Source organism: Uloborus diversus, chromosome 4 (assembly GCF_026930045.1).
Source record: "Uloborus diversus isolate 005 chromosome 4, Udiv.v.3.1, whole genome shotgun sequence".
Classification (NCBI taxonomy): domain Eukaryota; kingdom Metazoa; phylum Arthropoda; class Arachnida; order Araneae; family Uloboridae; genus Uloborus; species Uloborus diversus.
In genome coordinates, this window is record NC_072734.1 from 35,716,654 (window position 1) to 35,742,918 (window position 26,265).

The window sequence follows — 26,265 nt, forward strand, 5'->3', positions numbered from 1 at the left end:
AAACAAATAAAAAATGTGAAAACTTCATTGCACCTTCTTAAATTACGTATATTGTGCCCTATATAATACATTATACTGAAAAAACATATTGTAATTTTCAAAGTAATTATTTTAATTTTATAACTTAGAACTATTTGAACATGAATGAATAGTTTATACTGTATGGAACCTGTATGGATTGACTCTTATGTGAAATTACGAGAATTCAAAGCACTAGATAAACGACTCAATGATGCAAAAGCAAGTATATCTAACATTTATTTCGATTTTAAAAATATGTACATTTTAGCAAATACTTCATAAACATGCTTTTGAGAAAATGAAACACGAAAGAAATTGTTAGTTTTGCTAAACTTACAATAAAAAGAACTAACTAATGAAATTTTGCCTAAGTTCAAATTACTCTAGTAACAAAAATACGCTGATACCAATGATTAAAATTTAATAGCATCTAAAAGACACTTCAATATATTGCATAAAAAAACTTGAGTAAATTTAGAGCATTCCCTCATCTTCAAAAAAACATCTGAAATAGAGGAAAAAATGAAATTTTCGATTTTTTAAAGTACGATTTCGTCATCAAGAAATTCATAAACAATAACTAAATTAGAACAGATAGTTAGTTATAGAAAGTTTTTCAATTTGAATCATTTTTACTCTAATATTTTCATTAAAAGAGCTAGAAGAGTGATTTGAAATCTGAAGTAAATTGGCAAAATTTCAATATTTGTTAATATCTCAGATTCAAAAAAAGATCCGAATAAATTTTACTTTGCTCTTTCCCAATAGAGATTTGTTTATAGAATGCGGAAATATTTATTTTTTAAGTGTACGTTTATAACTTATGGAGTTATTAAGTCACAAACTTGCAGCAATGAACTCTGACAATTTAGGCTTAGCGTAAGCATCAACTTCTAATGTCAATAACAAAGCAACAAACAGTTTTTGAACTTCCATACATTGCATTTCCTCATAGATATGCATGGTTTACCTAAATAAAAATTTTCATTGAAATCTGACATGTCAGCCACAGCTGATTTGCTCATTTCGCATGGAATGACCCTTGAGTGAAAAAGAGAGAACTTCAACCAAGGAAATATAAAAAAAACAGGTGTAGTATGCAGTAATGAAAATTCATATAAAAATAAAATCATATTTAAATATCATTTTTTAATGAAATTTTGTATGATAATAGTACTTATAAAAGTTTTTAAAATGTTGCATTGAAAGTTTTGTAAAGCAACGGTAACTATGGATTTACATTTAGTAGACGCAGAAGAGTCATTCCACGGAAAATGATCATTTTGTCCCGCACGTGACGCCTCGTATATTTCATTAAAAATAATACTTTAAAATATTAATAAACAATTTTTTTTGCTTAACAAACTTATGGGTGCAAATGCAAAACTTTCGTCACTACCCTTTAAAATTATTTTTTAATGCAATATATGAGCCATCACTTGCGGGACAAAGGGTTGAGTTTTACATGGAATGGCCCAGAAGAGATCTTTTCGACGTCTGGCATTTCCTGGAATGCTCCGGCGAGTCTCTAGAGTGAAAAAAGAGCCTTTTAATCAAGCAGAGATATTAATCCCAAATCGTTTCCGTTTATCTCATTAAGTAAGACAAGAAGAAAAACACTGTGTTCATCCTGTCAAAAACATTGCTAAACATGGCCTGGAAATAAATAATCGCAGAGTGATAGGAGTAAAGTTCGTTGTTTCGCAGTGTTTCCTCGGAGATCCACATTTCCATGTTTGTCGCTGTTGGCTTTATGAAGGTCAAGAAAGTTCGATCGTAAAATGAATCGGCGGAAGCACATCTGATTAGCCAGTACCACGTGGTCCCCAAATGCTGCACGATTTTTTTTCCCATGCCAATCCCGAGAAACAACTGCGAAGCTATAAATTTTCTCCCCCCGGACGGAAACTGTAACTTTTGGGTTATAAAGATGAGGGCTTCTCGTTGCCGCCATCAAAATTTCCAGGGGCCTGGAGAAGACACTGGGAATCATCATGGAATCCCTCAACGACAGCTTGGACCTAGTCATGATGATGGACGAATCCTTCCAAAACAACCACTCTGATGTCCTGAACGAGACTATCACGTTGGAGAAAGAACTTTTCGAGTTGAATCAAACTTTCAAACCTGTCATCGATTATTTACTCTTGACCATTTTGATTGTCATCATGCTGGCCATGGGCTGCGAGATCACGTGGACTCAGGTAAATCGAACTTTGTCTAATTTTTGTGTTTTTCAATAGTATAGAAAGCAACAGAAGTATATCTACAAGGGTAGTACCATACTCTAGAGCAGTGATTTTCTACATGTGATCCGCGAGTAATTTTCATGTGGTTCGCAAACAGCTAGTATTTTTGTTTGTGAGTTTTGTCAAAGTTTTGAGTTTTTTAGTAGCTACCGTAAAAACCGACCTAAAGCAGGTTCTTCAAGACAAACGTATAATCTAAAAGGGCAGTACCACACTCTAAAACAGTGATAGTCAACCTATGAACCGCGAGCAATTTTCAAGTGATCCGCAAACAGCTAAATTTTTGCTAGTGAATTTTGTCTTAAGTTTTAAGTTTTTTAGTATTTACTGTAGAACTCTATCTAAAGCAGATCCTTCAATACAAACTTATATCCATAAAGAGCAGTACCACACTCTAGAGCAGTGATTCTTAGCCTGTAGTCACGGACCTTTAGTGGTCCGCTAGCAATTTTCATGTGGTCCGCAGATAGCTAGTTAAAATTAGTGTGAGGGGCAAATACTACAGACCAGACATCAATTATGAAAAGCGACTATATGACCAAAATTAAATTTTAATCATCTTTTAAAAAATTTGAGTTATTTAGTTTGCTACGATAAAAGTCAACTAAACAGAACCCACGAAAAAAAGCAATACCACACTTAAACACGAAAATTTTAAAAATGACTATTCGTTCAAAATTAAATGGGCAGTTTTTTTTTTCAACCAAATTTTAAACTTTTTAGTGGCAACGGCAGTAATCTATGAGAAACATATCCCCCAAGACAGCGATAATAAACTAACAACCAGTATGTCTAATAGGGTGGAGTGAAAAAAATAAATTTTTGAATTTCGAAACGCCTGGAATCTCAAAAGTTGCCTTTTAGCATCAATAGGTTTCCCTTAAAATCTTAGCCTCCTAGGATAATGTCTTTAGCTTCCGAAAACGCCCCAAAAAAGTCCAAAAGTGCCAAAAATCGACCTTTTTTGAACATTTTTTACGAAAGATACAATAAATAATTTTGGAAATTGCTTGTAGGTGTAAATGTTAACTCTAGATAACATTGATATCTCCTAAAAGTTTTAGTTCAATAGAGTAATTTCTTTAAATTTTCCAAAAGCCACAAAATAAACCAAAAATCGACGTTTTTCTTCCATTTTCACACGATCTTGCAAAAAAACAAAATAGGTTTAGTGCACACAATATAAATATTTTAAGCACAGAATTTAAACTTATTTATCAGTTGTATATCTTATTTCTTATTTAAATGACATGTAACATTACCTATAAGAACGTTTGCTATCTTTCACCATAGTCGTTTTTTATACAATAGTCGTCCAATTAAGAAGCACCCAAAGAGAACAGTGAAACTTTTTCGATTATAAAATTTTGTAAATCCATATTACCGAATTTTCCCTTATGCGAGTCGATTAACTCGACTTAACTTTAAACAGGGCCACCTTCTTTTTAGGGTGAGTCGAAAAAAATTAATTATCGAATCTTGAAACGTACAAGTGATTTTCTTTCCAAGTGAAAAAGCATTATATTGCAACTCCTATAGCATATCATTATACTGTGATAAAAGAACCCGGTTCAAAATACACAGGAAATAAAGCAGTTTCGCGCGGAGAAGCTGAAATAATACAGTACAACATACTAATTTCTTAACATCTAATGAGCAGCCACTTGACAGCTTGATTGTTTTTGGTTGCAACGGTACCAACACCAATACTGGTGTGACATGAAGTGCCATTCGTCGTCTAGAGTTAAAACTAAACAACCCTATGCAGTGATTGATTTTGTCTGATGTGTGCAAATCAACTTCCATTGATTAAACCCTTGATTGAGACATTAAAATGCACGTTTGAACGGAACAAAAGGATTTTCAAGTTTTTTTAGTACATATCAGAAAAGTTACCAAAACGAGCGAAAATCTACCGCTGGTGTGAAGTTTAAATGCATACTCTTATAGAATGTCCCTTCAACTTTGACTGAATCCGATTTTAGCTCACACCAACGATGTTTCCTTCGGAGATAGCTCATTGAACAATATACGCTGTATACACAGAGCTACCACATTTTCACTCTGATTCTTTGAAATGTACAGTCGACTCGCGCTACAACGCGATTCGACTTACGCGAAACGGCTATAACGCGAGTTTTTCGCGAGTAGCGAATTTTAGAGCTAACGCGAATTTCTCGCCCGGAACGCGAAAGTTTTCGTCAAGGAATCGCTGGGCGTACGTATTATCTTCGATAATGGCTACTAAATATCGGTTTCTCGAAACGACTTCATCCCTTTCGGATGATTGAAGTGCGGAAGTTTTAACACCGTACTAGTCGAATCATTGCTTTGTTGGTGTATACAAATAACTACTCCGTATTTTCCACTCTAAATGCAAAAGTTAATTTCACATAGTATACTTTTCTAAGAATGCTGCTTCAGCTTAAGCTAGGATAGAGAAAGTTTCTTAAAAGTAAGGAAAAAGTAAAGATCTTCGATATGCAGGAGAATATAGATATCAATCGGATGAACTTCACATCAGCACCAACTATCATATAATCTTCAGTTTTTTAGTTATAGTAATTATTATTTCCATATATACTGTAGAGTAGTGTAATAGAGTTGCGTTTCTTTGCTATGAATATTATTGCATACTGTACATACAGTATTGCACTTTGTCTCACTCTTCCACTGATCATTGATTTTGTACATCATAACAATATTATTAAGTAGGATATAATTGATTAAGTAGTTTTTTTTTTAATGTAGTATAAATTCAGTTCTTTAAGTGGAAAATATTGACATATACTTAAGGAATGGTTTAAAGCAGCCGAAAGGGTTTTTACAAGTGTCTAAAATAATTGTTTATGTTTATCAAAAAGTCGTTTTCATACCCTTTTTCAAAACGCGAAATTTCGACTTACGCGAGGGGTCTTGGAACGTATCCCTCGCGTAAGTCGGGACTCGATTGTATAACTTTAAAAGACAGCCTACAATCGTTATCTACTTGCTTGTACTACAGGACAAGTGTTTTAGGACAAAAATTGCTTAAACAATCTTCAGTTGAAACATGTTGGCTAATTTTATACGAATATATTGTTGATGTGTGCTAAGATCTATTCCAGACAAAGTTTTGAAGGAGCATTCGGAAAGAACAATGTTTAATTTCACCAGTGATGGATTTCAGCAGGTTTTGATAGCTTTTCTGATAATTGCCAAAAAGACTTGCGGGTCCTTTTGTTGTTCCAATGTAAAGTTGCATTAACTGTCTTAATCAATGGAAGTTCATTTGCATACAGCAGGAAAAAAAAATCAACCACTACTTGGATGTGTTCAGTTTTCACTCTAGACGACGACTGACACCTTCTGTCACTCCGGTACTGTTGTTTGCACCGTCTAAGTCGCAACCAATTACAACCAAGTTAAGTCGCTGCTCATTAGATATTGAGAAAATAATAAAATTATACATATTACACTGTATAATTTCAGTTTCTCCGTGTGGAAATGTTATAGATCCTGTGTATTTTGAACCGATTTCTTGTATCAGAGTTGTAACATAATGATTTTTGCTCTTTTTCACTTTAAAAGTAAATCACTTGTACGTTTTGAAATTCGGAAATTATTTTTTTTTTCTTTCCACCCTAAAAAGAAGACGTCCCTGTTCGCTATTTGAATAGATTTTGTTCGGACGAGCGTAAAGGAAATTCGGTAAAAAAAAAAAAAAAGATTCGCGGAATATTAAAATCGAAAAATTTTTACTGGTGAAAAAAAAATTGTTCTTGTTGGGTGCTTGTTAATTGAATAGTACCATTATTGGATAAAAAAGACTTCAATAATGATATATAGCAAACATTCTTAAATGTAATGTAATAAATTATCTAAATGAGAAAATAAATATATAACTGATAAATACGTTTAGATTTTGTATTTGAAATATTTATGTTGTGTGCATTAAACCTATTTTGGTTTTGCAAGATCGGTGTGAAAAAGACAGAAAAACTCGATTTTTGGTTGATTTAGTGACTTTTAAAAAATTTAAAGAAATTACTCTATTGAACTAAAATTTCTAGCAGATATTAATGTTACCTAAAGTCTACATTTAAACCGATAAGCATTTTTAAATTTATACATTTTATTTTTCTTAAAAAATGTTCAAAAATATCGCTCCTTTTTTTTTTTTGTTAAAGAAATTAATAATGCTGTACTGTATCATTTCAGCTTCTCCGCGCGGAACTGTTTTATGTCCTATGTATTTGGAGCCGGGTTCTTTTCTCACAGTATAATGATATTCTATAGGAGCTGAAATATAATGCATTTTTACTTGAAAAGAAAATCACCAATTGGTTTCGAAATTCGGAAATAAATTATTTTCGAGCCACCTCAAAAAGTTAGCCCTGTTTGCAAGTTAAGTTCAGTTAATATTTCAAAAAAGGTCGATTTTTGGCACTTTTGGACTTTTTTGGGGCGATTTTGGAACCTAAAGACATTATCCTAGGAGGTTAAGATTTTAAGGGAAACCTATTGATGCCAAAAAGCAACTTTTGAGACCCCGGCGTTTCGAAATTCGAAAATGTATTTTTTTCCACTCCATCCTAATGTCCAACCTGTGCAGTCTACAAAATCTTACAAGTTAAATGGAAAACTTTACCAAATTTCGAAATGTTTTCACTGTGGGGGTTCACACACCTTGAATTATAATAAATGTCCATTACATATAATACTTGAACGAAAAACCAAGCAAAATATCTATAAAAAAAATTACAATGAAAACAAAATGACTGATATAATCCCAGGAACAAATATCAGAAAACAAAAATTCTACCAATAAATGGATAAAGTAACTGAAGTCATTCTAATGAAATAAATGCATCGAAACCTTACAAAAACATTACAAATATTACTTACTGAAATGAAAAATTTAAAACTGTACCAATTCATTTTCTTGCAATTAAGTAAAAGAGTCCAAGTAACTCCGAAACAAGGGTATGCAATTTTCATTGCAAAATTTGTTCCAGACAACGTTGACTTGTTATTGTTTGCTTCGGCGCAAAGCTGATCATTTACAATGTATAATTAGTCGAGATGAAATAATCCGAAAAAAACGGAAAATTTCGGAAAAAAAAACGTTTTTTTTTTTTTTTCAAAGGGATTTATTCCAGATTCGGATTGAAATTTTCAGCAAAAAGTGATAAAATTAAAAATTTCTCAAACTTAAATTTTAGTGCTATTTCCTTCTCCCTCAACACCTCTTTGTATGTTAAAATACTGTCTTATTTTAATGATGCAAGTTGTTGTATGATAATATAATTTGCATTTTGATAAAAAAAAATATCGAATACTCTTTGCACAAAAAAAAAATAGATTTTTTGCACAAAATTATCTCAGTAATATCAATTACGGGGGCTGTTAGAGGTGATACATACATACGTATTATTTTAGGTGATACATGCATACTATATATATGCGGATGTGTACATGTATTTGGTAGTATTCCACTATAAAATACCTGGAGAATGCACTATATGACCAAAAGTATTGGGATACTTTCAAAAATTCAAATTTTAAAGGATTTCTCGAGAAATAAAAGACCAATTGCTTTGTACCTTTTGTCACATAAAAAGTATGTTCTAGCTGTCATTTTCCATTGAAAGTTATATCACTCTTGCGTTTAGAGGACCAGCAACAAATTGAGGAAAACAAACATATTTTTTGGTCATCATTCATCGTAAATAGCTGAGAATTAGTTGTAAATTTCAGAAATTAGGAACCTTACTATGTACAATTATGTTACGTACTTTCGAGATAATATCCCTGATATTCATGAAGATATAAGCATTTCTTTCAGAGCTACTAATTTTATTTGAAGGTTTTTGGCTCATAACGTGTAAAGTTTTCCATCACAGCTTACCAAACTTTCAGAAAACGTGACAGCACACAAGAGAAGTATTACATTAAAATGTTGAAAATTTGATTAAATATGAACGTTTAAAACAATTAATTTTTCTCTGAGCATGCGCGAAAGATAGAAATTTGTAACTTTTATAATCTAAATCCAAACTAGATTCTCCAACTCATAATAAAATTTCAGTTCAATATCTTGAAAATTCAAAAAGTTATCAGCTTTCTAATAAACTGAATTTGAATAGCTCTTGGGCAGATTACGAAACGTGACGGATCGTTTGCAAATAATCTGTTTTTATTACGAATCACACTGAGCGATTGCAAGCAAATATTGCAAACTTGCGAACGACCCCTAAGGAGTCGTCACCTATCCAAAATCTATTCAAATTCGGCTGATTATATCGCTGATAACTTTCTGAATTTTTATGATATTGAACTGGAATTTTATTATGAGTTGGAGAATCTAGTTGGGGTTTGGATTATGAAAGTTATAACTTGCTATCTTTCGCGCATGCCCAGAGAAAAATCAGTTGCTTTAAATGTCCATATTTTATCAAAATTTTCACATTTTACTTTTAAATTTTAATAGTACACTTCTCTTGTGTGCTGTCAAGTTTTCTGAAATTTTGGTAGACTTTGATGGAAAACTTTACACGTTATGAGCCAAAAACCTTCAAATAAAATTCGTAGCTCTGAAAGACATGCTTATACAGCAAAACCTGTAAAGTTGACCACCCTTGTAAGTTGACCACCTGTCTAAGTTGACTGCTATTTTCAGGCACAAAACTAAATCTATATCATACAAATCAACCTCTTTAAGTTGACCACCTGTTTAAGTTGACCACTAAAGTAGTGCACTGCAAGTGGTCAACTTACACAGGTTTCACTGTATCTTTAGGAATATCAGGGATATTATCTCGAAAGTACGTAACTTAATTGTACATAGTAAGGTTTCTAATTTCTGAAATTTACAGCTAATTCTCAGCTATTTACGATGAACGATGATTAAAAAACATTTTTGGTTTTCTCAATTTGTTGCTCGTCCCCTAAATGCATGGGTGACATAACTTTTAATGGAAAATGACAGCTAAAACATACCTTTTATGCGACAAAAGTTACAAAGCAATTAGTCTTTTATTTCTTGGGAAATACTTAAAAATGTGAATTTTTGAAAGTGTCCCAATACTTTTGGTCATATAGTGTATAGATCTTATTCACTTTTCTTAATGAAAAATTTTGAAATGCCGTGCCAGAAACATTATTGTTATGAAGGCAAATTGGAAGAAATTCTGCCTAAAATTATATTTCTTTGAAATCATCAGCACCCATGGTTTTTCCCGATTCGTCAATACACCGAAGCGTGGTATAACGAGACTCGACTGTATTGAGTTGGTGGGTTAGTTTGGTTTATTTGATTTTAATGGTTTGAGATTCCTTGAGGGCGTATCTGCGCCAAAAGCTTCATTATTTTACATTATTTATTTTTCATTTAAATATAAAACAGGAAATGGTAAAAGAGCGTATTTTGAAGCAAAAGATATAAAACTTTAAGTTGTTTAAAATTGAGAAATATGAGATTGTTGACTTCACGTACTATTACCATAACAATTGCCTTATTCCAAGAGGAAAAGTAAGTGATCCTGTTATATAAGGGAGACACCAGCAGCCATCGGCAGTTCTCAGAGACCATTTGCAAAACGCTTTGGTTACATGAACGTCTATTTGACTTGATGCCGCCAGATGCTGAGGACATGAATGAGATAGCTGCAGAAACGAAAGGTCACCTTATTTGCCAAGAAGAAAACGAAAGTCCGATGATATCTTATCGTGAATCAGAACATGCTTGTCGTCAAAGGATAAATCTTCGCAGTTTCGGAGATACAAAATTTGCAAGTTTGATACTAAGTAGATGCGCTTCTTCTCTCGGCAAAATCACAAGTGGTTTTACATATTTTTGTACATTTTGGAACAGCAAATAGATTTCAAGCAGATTCGGTTTCTATTGTGATGGATACTTTTCATGACTGTAAAATATTCAGTGTTCTCTTTCTCTGTTTAAGTTTCGTTTCTTTATTTATTTCTGAGTTTTTGACTTTCAACTACGGATAAAACTGCATTTGGTGCAGCTACCTTAATATCAGTAGAATTTTGATCTTCTTCTGGTAGCACTTTTCCCTGATAGTTACAAATTTGCCTACAGTCCTTACTTAAGGACATCTCCCTTTTCCTGACGCAGACTTTTATGATTTTCGTTGATGATTTTAGCAATGAAGTAATCACCAAACATTGAATCCGTTGATCTTCTTTCCGGCGGTATTGGTGGAACTATACCTTTACATCAATCGAAGTTTTAATACATTTTTCAAAGAACTTTTCCCTTATAGTTACAAATTTACCCACAGTCCTTACTTTAGGACATCTCCATTTTCCTGATGTAGGATGTTATTATTCACATTGATGATTTTAGCAATAAATTAATCACCTTACATAACCTGATCATTAAATTTGTTGGTATTCATTCAGGCGGTATTGGTAGAGCAACCTTTACATTAATAGAATTTTCATACATTTTAAGTTGAACTTTTTCCTGGTAGTTACAAGTTTACCTGTAGTCCTGAGAATCCTGCAAGAGCAGCGATAGCGAATTTTTCTAACCTTTTTAAAGATTAGTCGTTAGTTCTATGATGCCCCTTGGAGAAGGGATAAAGGTATTAACAATTTGCGAACATTGAAAATTCGTTGGCAGAAAAACTCGACAGCTAACTCATTTTTCTTTCACTTTTATAATTGACGTCAGCAAGTTATACTTCAATTTTTATACATTTTTAACTGCTTGATCATTTTTTTCTTATGTAAGAAAAGTTTTAACTTCAACGCGTACCTGAGTTACAAAATATTACTGATCTTCACCAAAAATTAGTATAGATTGTACGAGGCGTGAGAAGCAAAGGGATGAAAGTGACAAAATTAAAAATTTGGAGAAAACCAGCACAAATGATCAGTGAACCTCTCCACTGTTTTAGGGCAAGAGATAGTACTAGTAGCCCTGATAGATGCTGGTACACAGCATGATTTAGAAAAACTTTTCAATGAAATCTAGGCCCGGCACTTTAAACGTGTGTTACCCTCAAAACTTGAAAATGTCCCCTTTCTTCTCACTGCTTGAAATGCCTTTCGATTTTATAAATCATATCACCTTGTGAAGAAATAGGAAAAGTAAAGTTAATTAATTAGGCTAAAAATTGCGACCTTACCTGTAGCAGAGGACAGTTTGAATCCAAAAACATATCTTAATAAATAAAAATCTCCATCATAAAGTATGCTCTGCCACATTATTAGCATTTACTGTTATGACTAGGGATTGCAATACCGGACCAAAAGTTCAATACTGGTATTCGGTATTTTTAAAATGTTATACCGAAATACCGGTATTAAAACCGGTATATCTCAAAAAATACAATTATAGATATAGGGTACAATTTTAGAATGCCAGTGAAAAACAAACTATTATTTAAATTTATTAGTCACATTTAAAACAAGTATATAATATTTGTACAAAAATTATGTATGCTTTCATTTATAAAATAAACTTTTATTTATTTATTTTTTAAATATTTTGTAGTTTTATTTATTTATTTATTTATTTATTTATTTTTTTGTATGTGATAAAAATTATGAAAACTGCACTTAAAAGTTCCTAAGCATGTGAAAATCATTTTGGTATGACGTATTTGTGATATGAGAAGCCAATTTAAGCAGAAACAATTGCTTACAAACTTAATACTTATGTTGGAACAATACAATATTGAAACTGCTTTCAGATTACTTAACACAAGTCACAGGAAAGGACTGTTGAGAGCATTAGTTCAACCGTTAAACATACTGTGAAGAGATCAGTGAATTCAAAGATCAATTTTCAGAAAGATGGAGTAATATCCATTATCATCCTGACACATAAAATATGCACTATTTGAAACCTTTAAAAAGTTATGTTATTGAATAAAGTCAGCATTTCAACAAATCGAAGGAGATTTCACTTCAGACTGACAGTCAACAGACCGGCAGTTATAAATAATATTAAAAGAAGATACAGCTAAATCAAAAGCACCAAATAATGAGAATATGTGAAAGGATTCATTTAACATTTGGACAAGTTTTGGTAGTTGAATGGTAGGAAAAGACATTGACAAAGGGCAATGTTGGACAGGTACTTCATATAGAAGATGAAGGGGTAAAAATATCTTGTTTGAGAATGCATAATAATGTGGGAATGATCTTTATATTCCCTGACGAAGAAGATAAATGTTTTATGAATTCTGATAATATTTTTGAGTAAGTATTTCAAGAATTCCGAATTGTAACAGATGGCTCAGGTATTAGATGTCATTGTTTCAGACTGCTGTATTAGTTGAATAAATGTAAGTTGAAATTTACCAAGTTAAATTGTTTTCGACTTCTTGTCCTTCCGTTACCTTAACAAATGCATAATTTATAAGCTTAAAATAATTATTTTCTAAAACTAGAGGTGAAATTGTAATGATTGAACACTGCCGTATGTGCTCTAATTTTTATAGAATTTTCCTTTTTATAGTTTGGTTGAACTTTTGGGGAGAACGTGATTGCGTGAAAATCAGTCGCAAAAATGTTCTTCCGTTACTGCTTTTATAATTTCATTTGAAAAAAAAATTGTTACTGGCAAAAAATTCCTGGCTTTGGCTTTTTTAGCAACTTACTATGATGTGTATAAAAGTCTATGCATCAGTTTTTGATAAATATATATTTTGACATACTCACAGACAGAAATACATCGATATTTTTGTTCAAACTGTCCTTCCGTTACCGTTGGAATACACCAAATATGTCCATTCGTAACCCTAATTAGTTTTAAATTCTAGTGAAGAAATTAATAGACTTCTACTGAAGCATCTTATGATGTAATTACTTTCCTTTAATTAAATTGGTTAAAAATTGAAGGACGTTTTCTTTTTCTTTTAATTTTAGTTGAAATCTCATCTTGTCCGGCCAATTGGAATCTCCATCGGATTAGTGAGCCAGTTCCTCATCAAACCCTTGGTAGCGTATGCACTTATGAGAAGCATCAACGTCAAGGGACTCCATGCTACAGGTGTCCTCATCATCTCCTGTTGTCCGGGTGGGGTGCTTTCGAACGCCTTTACGTACTTTTGTGATGGAGATCTTCCTCTAAGGTATGTTCAGCATAATTTTTTCTCTATAATTCTGTTCCATACATTATGTGTATATGTCTTTTATGGTTCAATAGCCTTAGGGACGTCTTCACCAGAGAATTAATTCAACCCTCGATCGAATTCCTGTACCGCCAATTGAAGCCTTCTTATTGGTTGAAGAAGGCTTCGACATGAGAACAGTGCAGCATTTTGACCAAAATTCCACAAAACTAACTCGTTTTGAGACAGTATCCCCTACCTTATCTCAAGATGAGACAATTTTTTTTTAACAGTTTGGTACCTGTGCTACACTTGCGAATTTCTTTACTCCCTAAATGCGACAGAGCTTAGAATGAACTAAGGTCACGATTTCGAAAAAGTGAGACTTTTTATTTCTCGTCGATATATGGATCACTGCAGAGTGAAAACTTGAGGATTAACCGTTTCGGAAATTAGCAAGTGTAGTACCGATACCAAAAAGTTGAAGAATTTTGCCATATTTTGAGCCAAGGTAAAGGGTGCTAAAAATGAGTTAGTTTGGTGAACTTTTGGTCAGGCTACACTGTGCGACGGTTTGACTGTCTGGTCCAGAGTCAATATTTTAGATGAATATACGACCGTTAATGAAATATAAATATACTGCACTAAAGGAAGCTCACTTTGATGTAGAGTACCAGGGAGATAAATTCATTCCAGACAGACCTGATAACAGTTTTCCATTTGCATAGACATTCAGGGTAACTTGGACCTGCAATCCCTCCATTTTTAATTGCCCCACCAATACGCATTTTAATAGTGTTGTTGCATCTACTGTCATAAAGAAAAACTCCTATAGTATTGTATGCTTATCAAACAGTAAGAAAGAATGCAGGGGTGTTCTCTTATGGGTGGTCAAGGTGCAGACTGCGCATATGAAACTTTTGGGGGGTGTTTTAAGGGGTATTTTATCCTTTTGGAAGGCTCTTGCTTTGGGGGGGGGGGTCTTCGCGATTTTTAGGGGGATGGGCAGCCCTGAAGAATGATTATAAAAATCATTTTAAATGAATCTTCAACTTGGTTCAAAGTGGACGATGTGGTAGTAAGAGAGATTTCAATAACTTTTCAAATCAGCATTCAAAAGTATCTTCTAAACAGTCACTTCAGAATGAATACATTCGACAATCAATTGTGTTGTCAACTTTTTTTGCAAATAAAATGTAGAAAACTGTCATCAATTAGTTATTCATGCGGCTAAGGTAAAAATTCCAGGTCCTATGCAACTATACTGCCGGATCCAATCCGAACTTTGGTATTGGCCCGTTTTCCCTTCAACCAAGGAAATTTTTTATAGATATACAACTCCAAAAAGTATTTTAAATAAATTTATTGATGATGTTATTAAAAAAACAAAAATCTGTTTTTCGATCTATGTTTATCAACTCTCTTTTTCTATTAAATAAGTCCGGTCCCCTATGCAATTGTCCCTGTTGTTCCTCCTTAACAAAGGTTCTGTTGCTGTCCAGGTGCATGTCTTCTACAATTTCCTTTGCGTCAAGTATATACTAAAAAATAAGGAAAGGTGTAAGATTAACCCACATGGTTCAAAATTACCTTAAATGACTGAAGTGAAAGCAATGAGTGCCAATCCAGGATGAGATTCCTAGTACAAACGTTACTTCTTGGCGATAATCTGCCACATTTTTGCAATTGTTAATGAGCTAGTATCTATAGTGCACCATTAAAGCGTTGCAAAATTTAAATATGTATTGCACCGTGAGTTCAGATGATCGAACTTTGCCCCCTATATTGAATTCCTTTTAGCTCAGTGGGAAAGACCTGGATAAAAACCGTGGATCAGAAACTCGCACGAACAAACCCGTCTCTACTCTTCTGACTCAACCGCCCAAGTCCGTGCGCCACAGCATTAACCACAGTACCATGGGAAACGGGGGGGGGGGGGGGACGCCATCCAATTGAAATATATTTGGTTTTTTTTATTGCAAAAATTATGAAAAGGTAATGTACAATGGTGTCTAACCACTTTTTTTCCTCGGTGAGTCCTCCCAACCCCCCGGGTGATTTCCTTGTATTTTTTTTTTTACAACTACAGCAATGATTGTCCATGTGTGCACAGATGTAATTGGTACTCTTACATTATGTAACACACTTTTTTGTTATTCCTGCAGCGTGGCAATGACTTCCTTCTCCACCCTTTTAGCAATGGGGTTAATGCCCCTAAATCTGTGGATTTACGGGCGAAGTTTTGAGACGCAGAGTCTGGTCCTGCCCTATGGAAACCTGGCTCTCTCCCTAGTCCTCATTACTGCGCCGGTCGTGATAGGCATGTTCCTGCGCTGGAAGTGGCAGAAATTAGCAGGCATTATCAGCAAGGTATGACGCAATTTTAATTTACCCTCTGTTCATGGAATGCATAAACCGAAAGTAAACAAAAGGTTTCCAATAGGTTTGCCGCTATGCTCCTTTTAAGTGTTTTTTCTTGAATGAAAAAAGGTTAACCCATTTCATATTCACTGTCTGCTTGGCACCAATTTGTTCTTGTCCACGCCAAGCAAGTGATTGCGATTACCAAAAGCCGCAATTCTTTGTTTTCATTTAGATTATCTTTACCGTATATGGAGTTTAGTTCCTGTTCGTTCTATCCTCAGGTGTTCTTTAATCATCATAACCTCAATAGCGGGGGCAATAGTTTATTCAAGAGGGTCGTGTGTTGGTATCTGTACCGGAATTTTTAAAAGGCCGTTGAGACAAGATCGACAAGGCGTTGACCTAGTAACTGGAGAGTCGCGAGTTTGATGCCATTTTGTCGAAGATTCTCCGTGTTCGAATGGCAACTAGTGCATGTTAAATCTGCCATGGTCACTCAGTCCTCCAAGTTTCTATTCCAAATTATTAACTCTTACGATGCTCGGCTCCTAATCTGGATCAAAAAGACTCGGGTTTCCACGGGTTCTTATCTAACTGGTACAATTACAACTGATGTAGGCTCGGAGAACTCTGAGATGAGAAGTATCTCGACCGATAGACAAATTCAATATGCTGTCCTTCCTTTTCGCGGAGAGAGCAGACAAATCAATGCGCTATTAGCGAAAGGAAACGTTGCACATTGATTTGTCTAATGATAGCACATGCTCCATTTTTAGTCGTTTCTGAAGTTGCGCAGCATTTTATTCTTCATGAAATTTAATTTTTATAATGTTGACAAAAGAAAAAACAAAACGGTAATAAAATTATCAATTTTCAAAATTCCAAAGGCATTTTTACAAAATTGAGAGTTGATAATAGACACGAAGGGAAAATATTCTGGAATAAATTTGTAACTCCTATAAACTATAAGAGTCGCTGCGATCACAGGTAGCTAAAAAAGGTAAAACAAACACATGCAATAAAGTATAACCTGTTTTCATTCTTATTCAATGACAGCATTGAAATTATTTTGTTAAGTCTTGTGGATGTTTTGGTCTTTGTAGAAAGAGTAGAGAAATCAAGAAGGTATTGTGGCAATTAATTGAGAAATGCCTCTTTTCCATTAATTTCAGCTTTCTTCAAATTTTTAATGACTACATTTAAAACTAATAATTAATATTACTCCCAGAAATTGCCACCCGCTGCAAGGGCTCCTACTAGCTCTTCCCTAGATTCAGTTCTTGGCGGTGTTGGCAATACGACTTAAAGTCAAGGTTTCTGAAAAGGTTATCCATTGAGGGTCAACCGAATTAAACTGTCAACTCACACAATCCTAATGACTTTCAATGTCATCAGTTGGCCATTTTGGGACCATTTATTGCGTCAGTTTCCAACAATAAAAAAAAAATCGACGTTTCTTTTTCAAAGTGTTGTGAGGCAGACATTTTGAACCTTATGAAAACATGTTTAAGATTTCTGAAAATATCCAAAAATTAGAAATTATTTCGAAATTCTCAGAAGTCATGTGCTTTTCGTGGGATCATTAAGGTGGTTTCGATACATGTTTCTTACTATTTTCCAACACTTGAGAGAACTTAGCAACGCACTGATTTTTTCACCTTGTTGATTCCTCCTCATTTTCCATTGCAGGTAAGCAGCTACTTGGGCATCGTGATTGTCTTGATATGCATCATCCTCGAGGTGATTGTCTTTCCCAACATGTTCACTGGTGTGCCTGGTAAACTGTATGGTTTGGTGTTGCTATTGCCCCTGGTGGGCTTGGGCTTGGGCTTCGGATCGGCATTTATGTTTCGACAGACCATGTCCGTAATGAAGACCATCGCTATCGAATGCGGAATACAGAATGTGCCCACAGCTCTGACTATCATCTCCTTGTCTTTCGCACCTGAGGTATGTCTCCAAGCTACATGAAATTTTCCTAGTAAAAAATCTACTTCGAATGATATATGTAGTACACTTTAGCCGAAATAACAGTTTTAATTTTCTGCCCAGCTTAAGAAGCGGAAATTACTCGTATGATAAATACTGTTTTGAAATGAATGTTATTCATTTCTACTGGTGTACCATGCATTTTAATTTACGTCATTAGCTTCTAAAGTTGGGACGATGTATTAAGTTTAAGTATAGTATATAAAGTAAGCCAAGATCAACAAGCACACTAAGGTACAAGGTTTTTTTTTTTTTTTTTTTTAACTAAATTGCAGCGATTTGACTTACTGACCACGCTAGATTTAAACTATACTTTGAATGTCTCCCTTCAGAAAGATTCCGTACGTTTCATAAGAAAAAAAATGGTTCATTTGCAAAGCGTCTTTAAGAGGTCAACCTCATAATACAGGACGGATGTTCGATGAGCCACTGTTTGACAATAGATGCCGTGGAGAGAACTCTAAAAGAACTAAAAGGGTAAAACACCATTATGAGAGGTGTCATCGTCGTATTTACTAATGACTTTAATCAGACTATTCCAGTGGTTCCCTTGATGAACGCTTGCAGATATACTTCAAGTCAGTTTAACGTCATCTCCTTTTAGAAACTCTGTACGATCTCTGTATCTTAAGAACACTTTTAAAAGCCCAGATTTATTCTATTAAAATTAAAGGCGATATTCCAATAACTTCGTTGCGAAACTTGAATTTGTTCTATATATACAATAGAAATGGACCCCCAAGTAAAATCAATATAGACTAATATGATATAAAGTATTATTCTTACTGGACCAGCAGCAGGTTAGTCAGCTTATATTCCTCGAATTTCCGGGGTCCTTGCACATTTCTATTTCCAATATAAGAAATTGCAATTTCCAATGTAAATTTCTGATGCCATCAACATCATCAAAACTGAAAGTCAAATGTACAATCATGCGCAGTACGACGTTACATTTAGAAGATTATATTGTTCCCTGGGAAGCAAAGGTTGGTCTCTCTTGATTAGGAAATGAAGTGAATCAATTTCTTTTAAAACCTCACAAAAACGGAACAAAAAATGTTGTATATACAGTGGCGTAGCTAGGGTGGAGCGGAGGGAGCGGTACGCCCCGAGCGGCATTTTTCTAGGGACGGCAAATTAACCCTTTTGATGTGAAAAAAAATGTATTTTCCATCTAAGGAAATTGTGTTTTTAATCTGTTGCTGCAGGTAAAAAGAAAATCTTCGAAATGTAAGACTTTTGTATCACTACCAGATTAAAATTGCTTTCATACAAAGCAACACTCTTTCTTGATAGCATATCAGTACAATTCCTTGTTTTTCTCTGAGAGGGCGGCAAGAGGACAGTCACGAACCCTGTCTTTTGCTCTAACAAAGCAAATACAGCCAAAAAGGACATATTTAGGCCTTTATTTTTTCCGAGAGAGAACGCTTAATTCACCCCTTCCTCTTACGTAACGTCTCTAAATATTGAAAATGTGTTTTGAAAATTTCAATTTTGAAAAATTTTTCAGGAAGGAAAGCAGAACTCCTTACCCCTTTTCCTAACGTCCCCAGAGATAGCCCAAACTTTTGTTCTTAGAAACTTGCGTGGGCGGGACAGCTCGCAAACCTTCGCTTCTCAAAGATAGCATAAAACGAACTTCAGTTCTAAGATTTTAAGAGGTCATAAACCTCCCTCTGCCTCCTCTTGCTTCTTTACCTTATGAAGTCGGACGTTAATATAGCCTAGAATTGCGTTTTTGAGACTTCGGTGCCAAACAATTTCCAAAGAAAGAACCTGAACCTTTCCCATTCTACCACAGATATCCTTAAAATTGATATCAATTTTTAAAGTATTTTAGTAAGAAACATCAATACCACTCTCTCCCCTAACGCCGGCAACTGCGCTGGAATACACATAAGCAATTGCGTTGTCAAAGGTAACATAAAATTGCATATTTCAGAGCCTAAAATTTTCGAATTGAGTATCCGACCATTCCCGATTTTCTTAACCTCTCCAAAGTAGACAAAACTGCATTTTAAAACTTTGATTTCGGAAAATTACCTTGCGGTGCCCAGCGATCCCCTAACTTCAACAAAGAAACACTAAAACAGATTTTCGTTTGAAAAAATCAGGAGCAAACTCAGCCCGCCCTCTACTTTAATTGTATTTTAAAAATGTCTTAATTCACGATTTTTTACGTAAATCTAGCAATTTTCTTCAAGTACGGGCCCTTATTCACCCCCCCCCCTCTTTTTTTTTCTTTTGCAAGTATACGGAAATTAATTACGTCTTTTTTTTCTTTAATGAAATTTCTAGTTATAATTTAAATACCTTTGACAGTTTAATGTATTAGCTATTTCACAACGAAAGGGCGGCAAACTGAGGAACCGCCCTGGGCAGCAAGCACTGTAGCTACGCCCGCCACTGAGGATGGCAGAGGAAAATCATGGAACCAATGTTTTTTCTAATGTAGAAGTTAACTCCAGGAGGAAGAAAACAATGAAGTTTTCTTAAATTTTGTTATAAAAAAAGGTTAACACTTGATTATAAGAGTTTCTTGAAAACCTCCTAATAAAACAAAAACTTCCTTTTTTTACAGTCAGGAAAATGGTGGTAAGAGTAAGTAAGGGATGGGGAAGGATTCTTCAAATCCCTGACAATCTTAGCAATTTATTTCCGTTTGATTTTTTTTTTTTTTTTTGCCATCGACCATTGACCATTCCATCGGCCATTTGGAGAAAAACAATCGGCCATCGGCCATCTTTGAATAATCGGCATCGGCCCATCGGCCAAAAATGCCATCGGTCGAACCCTAATAAATAAGTCTGAGGAACGCAATTAGTATAGTCAATATATTTTCATAAGCCATTTTATATTGAAATGCTTCAAACATCCATTGAAAATAACATTGAACAAATTATCCAACAGAAATTAAACTTTGAAAATTAACCGAAGGTTTTTTCCTTTTTTTTAATTTTTCCATAATTTTTAATATCAGTGAACTCTTTAAAAAAAATTATTACTCTTAAGAGAGTTAATGATGTTATGAATAATTAATATGTTTTTAAACAAAAATTAACTAGATTCTTGATAGGATGACTCTCTATGTAGCTACGTAATAACTTCAATTTATATGCAAATTGAAACTTTTAACAAAATTAACAAATTACAAAAAAACTCAGTTTAGATTAAACTAGCGAAAATCCAGGAAAATCGACTTCAAATGAAAACAGGTGGGATTGACTGTCTATAGATCCTAAAACAGGTGGGGGTTACTTCAACACTATATCTTCAAGCCCTACTTCAAATTTATCATCATTGTTGAAACCAAATTTCGGACGTTGATGACAAGACACCATTTTGAGGTACTTCAAATTGTAAGAAGAGTCAAGTGTGACCCAAGGAGACTAAAAATTGCTGTCCGTGAGTACACATAGTTATGTGTCCTTGGGTACAAAGGTATGCCATTTTGGTTTTGCAAGCTAGTCACATCGACAGACTACAGTTTCACAACATTAAAAATAAGAAACAAAACCTTCAAAATATTTGGAAACAATAATACCTACTGCAAAAATGTTTAATACAATCCACAACGGACAAAAAAAAAAAGAAATTGTTCTTGTTTTTTTTACTTAGATCCTACTAAAACCGAAAAAATCTTATAAAATTTTACATGTTCATTTGATGGTGTTGAAACTACCTGGGGTACTGGAGAGGGCAAGTGACACACACTTTGAACCCCAATTAGGATCATCCAGAACGATACCCGGAATTTCTCGAGCAACGTCCGTAGGTACAACCGTCCATGGGTGCAGCAGCTTCCGCTATATAGTGATCAGTTTTAAAGAGCTCATGAATATAAAAGTCAATATCCAATATAATAGCCTGTATCAATATCAGTTATATTTTATTTCTAATACATTAAATTATCATTTCACAAATGAATGTAAAAATCATTTATATTTAAATGCCATTCAAAGTACGTAAATTTTTACATGAGATTTGTTTTATAAATATAAATAATTAATGAAACATTAATTTTAAGGTTGATGCATTATAATTATAGTATTGAAAATATCGGATATGTATCAAAATATCCGATATATATCAAAATATCGGGTATTTTCAATATTTTTAAAAATATCATGATATTTTTGAACCCGAATTAAAAATCATTTTCCCGCTGAAAAGTACCAGTCAGATAGATAGCATAATCATCTATTTAAGCAAATTCTTTAATCTTTAGTTAGGCTTTAAGAGTTCGTTGATTTGAAAAATACATTTTACTTAATGTTTAATATTTTGCAGTTGCAAGGAGACATCATTTTACTTCCTTGGTTGTATGCCTTTGCCATGATGAGTGCATGCACTGTCATCTGTTTTACGTACCAAATACACAAGCGCTATATCAAGAACAGAGCAAAGAAAGAAGATATCTATGTGGTAGCTAAACAAGGTGAGATATTGTCAAACGTCAACTAGTAGTATTGAAGTTTTCACGCGAATCCAAAACTTTCTTCTATGTATCAGATATTGAAAGAATTAACTAGAGTAATCACCCACAATTTAAATATCTTATTTTTATCGGTTTATTTCTTATTTTTTAGTGAAATCGATGGCGACACATTGAATTGCAAAGCAATTTTTGAATCTAATTACAATTTAAAATCTCTTTTTAAAAAAAGATCTTAAAAATAGAAGAAAGTGCTTGTATTCAAAATGTTCCTGATAAAATTTTTTAAAAAGTCTTTAATATTTGGAATTTACTGAAACACAATGCCTAAAAAGTTAGAAAAATTAAGTTGTTATACTTTAACATTATCTTAAAATACTGAAACAAAGGCAAAAAAAAGAAGTACACTGTCTGAAAATAAAGGAAAGGGGTAGAAGATCAGGTTAAAGTGTGGAAATCTTCTGCGAAATGTAGACGAGTTGGCAGATCTGTAAAGAATACAAAATTATTCCAGGGTTGCCAACCTTGGAGAAACAATTTGAGGAGCATCTGTGGTGATTTTGAGGAGCAATTTAAAATTTTGCAGAGCAATTTGGTATTTTGTATACAAACCAATAAAACTAACTAAAACCACTTATCTAAATTTGTTTATAGCATTAATAAATCATTTTAAGCACGAGTATAAAAATTATTTTTAAATTAACAAAACAGCTTTGAACTTTATTTCAAACTTTGAGTATAAGCACCTTTAATTTCCCATATTTACATACTTGTTATAGTAAAATAGTAAAATTTAAGCTTGAAAATGTTCGGCCGGCAAATGCGGAGCAAAAGAACTCCTTTGCAGAGCCGCGGAGTTTTGCCATTTTAGCGGAGCCGCTGCGCAAAATGCGGAACAATTGGCAACCCTGTTATTCTGATGTTCACAAAAACAAAACTTTTTTGACCTTAATAATAACTTTATTTTTTCGTTGTTCTTTTTGATTATTAAATAAAGAATATATTTTTCTAGATACACTACCTATGGAAAAATGCCCAGCCTAGAGAGTGCAGATTATTTCAAGATAAAGGCTTTACATTCGAGAAAGAGGGTGAATGGCAGAAAAAAGGATGAATGTGCACCAGAAGCAGGTGAAAAATTTTGCCAATTGATACAGTTGATGCAAGAAATCTCCAGACGGAATTTCAAATACAATCTGAAAAAGTGTGATTTATATGAATTTTGCTACAGCTTATGTGGTGCATGAGCTTTACTAGGCAATAATAGGAACTATGTGATACCAGTGATATATTTTGATTCATTTAAACATGATATTTTTTTAATTGTGATTCAAAATGGAGTCATTTGAAGAAGCAGTATTTTGTGTCCTGTACAAGAGCTTGATAAAGGATATTGAGAATCGAATTCCAGTAGAAAAAGTTATTAAATATGTACTTCGGAACAACGACACGCTCAAAAATATCAGTTTTACAAGAAGTGGTTCTAAAGTTTCCCTGTTACTTTCTAAGTCTATGAAACTTTTGCACCCAATGTTATGTTAGGAATGTACATATAAATTTAAATTATTTTAATTTTTCTGGAATTATAAGTGACATTGGCTGCTATAAATAGAAATACTTATTGTTGAAAAAAGAAAAGAATTGGATTTAGGTAAATGTGAACACTATAACTCAATATTAGAGCACTATATCACATTGTTGTTACTGCCCTGAAAAGTTTACTTTGTAGACAGATTTCTATCATAAATTTCTGTCATAAATTAAATTTGATCAAATTTCGACATAGTAAGTTGTTTCTCCAAAGTATGGAATACTCTACATTTCCTCAACCCTTTCAGTTAGCACAGTTCCTCAGCCATTTATACAATATGTGTTTTCATTGGCCCTTATGCTTACAACAGCCTATATAAGCCTACAACAAATGACTTATTCAGTATTGTTGCTGTATTTTTTTACATAATTAAAATAAATTTGAAACTTTAATAATATATTTTGATTTAAGTTATTTTGTAAATAATTGAAATTAGAAAATATATACAACTGGTTAAAAACATGTAAATACAATTTACATTTCTTACTTACTTTGTAACTGTGTCCATTTTCTTTTTTTTTTAATTACTTGTCACTATTTGAAAATTAAAAGCTCACTTGAAAGTTTCAATTAATTATCACTTGAAAGTTTAAATAAACTTCATTGATCAATTCACGGCTTCAAATGACAAACAGATGTTTGTGTAAACTATTTTAAAATGTTATTGCAAACTATAATTTTTTCAAACCTTTTTATCAAAAATAATAATAATAATAATGATAATAATATTATGATTGTTACTCATCAACCATTTTAAATCTGTTTTTGTTGTAAATGTGAGGACATAACTGGCTTTGACCGCAAGAAAAAGTGTAATAAATGCTGCAATAAATTGCAGGCCCATGTTTTGGGGTTTTAAGGAACCCCTTTTCCAATGCAGAAAAGAGTGAGTTAGTTGATGTAATTGTAAAGAGTGTTCCTTGAAATACCAAAACGGGGTGTCTGCAATTTATTTCAAATGTGGGCATTTATTATTGTTTTTCTTACTGTTACTTTGTAGCACAAATGTATTTATTAATTTGTTTGTATAATATGTTTCCCATGTATTTTCACTGCATGTTACAACTTGTAAAATAACGTGGCTGTAAATAACATTTTTCATTTTAAACTTTGTAAATAATAATCAACATTGACAATGTCAGTTAGCATATGTGTGTGCGCAATACAATTTCAAGAATTGTAATTTATTCAAAACAAGTTTGAAATGTATTTTATTAAAAAATCTGATGAGTTGAAATATAGACTTAGTCAAGTTGCTAAGCTGATTTTGTAATTAGAAATGTAAATAAAGAATTATGTATAAAAAAAAAAACCTTTAAAATTTTGTTTTATTTATTATTGTCATCAAAACTTTGTAAGTGCCAAACTTACTAATAGCGAAATGATTTACACAAATCAACATGCAGGAGACAAAATTATTTGCAGATGAAGGGCTTTAAGGTAATTAGAGAAGGTGGATTGTCCATTAATAGCAGCACCTCCGACCTACGTGAATTCAAAATAAGCATTTTCAACTGCAGGAAATTTGTACACTATGAGTTCCATGCTTAGTGACAATTCAATAGATGCATATTCATGTTTCTTACTATAATTGATTTCTTATTGTAACATGTGTTTCTTCATTTTATATTTGTTCACAATAAGTTTTCATAAATGATGCACTTGTTTCAAAAAATAATGAAATATGGCAACCAAATAATATTTTAAAATCATTTTTTGAGAAATTCCTAATACCAGTATCACCTTTTAAAAAACACCTAATACATTACATTACCTAATACGTTACATTTTTGGCCTGGTATTGCAATGAATAGATGCATAGTAATATCGCATTATCCCTATAGTTGGGATCAACCTTTCCTGGTAGTGTCCTAATGCTGGGATTAGGATCTGCACAATTATAAGTAAGTTCTTCACCTCATAATATGTATAAAATAATTAATTGAAACATAAAACAGAAGAATAAAATTTAAATATTAATTCTTAATATCCATTTCAAACTGATTTTTCAACAAACTTAATAAGCAGATAATCTCGCTAAATTTTGATGTACTTAAGTTAGAACTTTTGTAGGAAGCAATAAGAAGACCTTCATTTGTGACTTGCTTAGACCCAAAGTCACATTAAAGATTTTAAAGAAAAGCATTGGAAGAAATCGGGTATCTTTCCCTGGTTTCACAAGACGTGTCAACCATTTGTTGTTGAGTCACTGACATAAGGTCTTTGCCTCAGCTTTTGCTAAGCCAATGATTGGATTTGTTATCTCTATCTACTAATTCCTGCTCTTGGTAGGAAGCATTCAAATCATGAAATACATGCATTTGGACAATCTTGACAAAAAATATTTCACAAGAGTTTTTTTTCACAAAATTCTTTAACTAAAGGGATTTTCCTAAAGATTTATAATATTCAGCAGATTTTTAATAACAATCAGAAAACCAGGAGCAATCCTAAAAATCCAGGAAAAACCCAGTAAAGTTTGCAGGTATGTTATGGGGTTATTAAGTAACTGAAGGAAGTATGCTTTGCTTTGTCATTTGAAAA

The 26,265-nt window shown here is 33.2% G+C and overlaps 1 protein-coding gene across 1 annotated transcript; it reads left to right on the plus strand.

Moving 5' to 3' along the window:
* The first annotated feature begins 1,996 nt into the window (after nt 1-1,996).
* On the plus strand, nt 1,997-25,033 carry LOC129220431 (ileal sodium/bile acid cotransporter-like). The gene is made up of 6 exons (XM_054854854.1): nt 1,997-2,225; nt 13,155-13,360; nt 15,505-15,709; nt 17,393-17,653; nt 21,986-22,133; nt 23,143-25,033. The coding sequence occupies exons 1-6, from the start codon at nt 2,016-2,018 to the stop codon at nt 23,172-23,174; spliced, it is 1,062 nt and encodes a 353-aa protein (XP_054710829.1). The 5' UTR covers nt 1,997-2,015; the 3' UTR covers nt 23,175-25,033.
* Nucleotides 25,034-26,265: the final 1,232 nt, after the last annotated feature.

Coding starts and splice junctions, on each gene's coding strand:
- LOC129220431 (XM_054854854.1), top strand. CDS start 2,016: ATGGAATCCCTCAACGACAGCTTGGACCTAGTCATGATGATGGACGAA. Junction 2,226..13,154: donor GCGAGATCACGTGGACTCAG/GTAAATCGAACT, acceptor TTTTAATTTTAG/TTGAAATCTCATCTTGTCCG. Junction 13,361..15,504: donor GATGGAGATCTTCCTCTAAG/GTATGTTCAGCA, acceptor TTATTCCTGCAG/CGTGGCAATGACTTCCTTCT.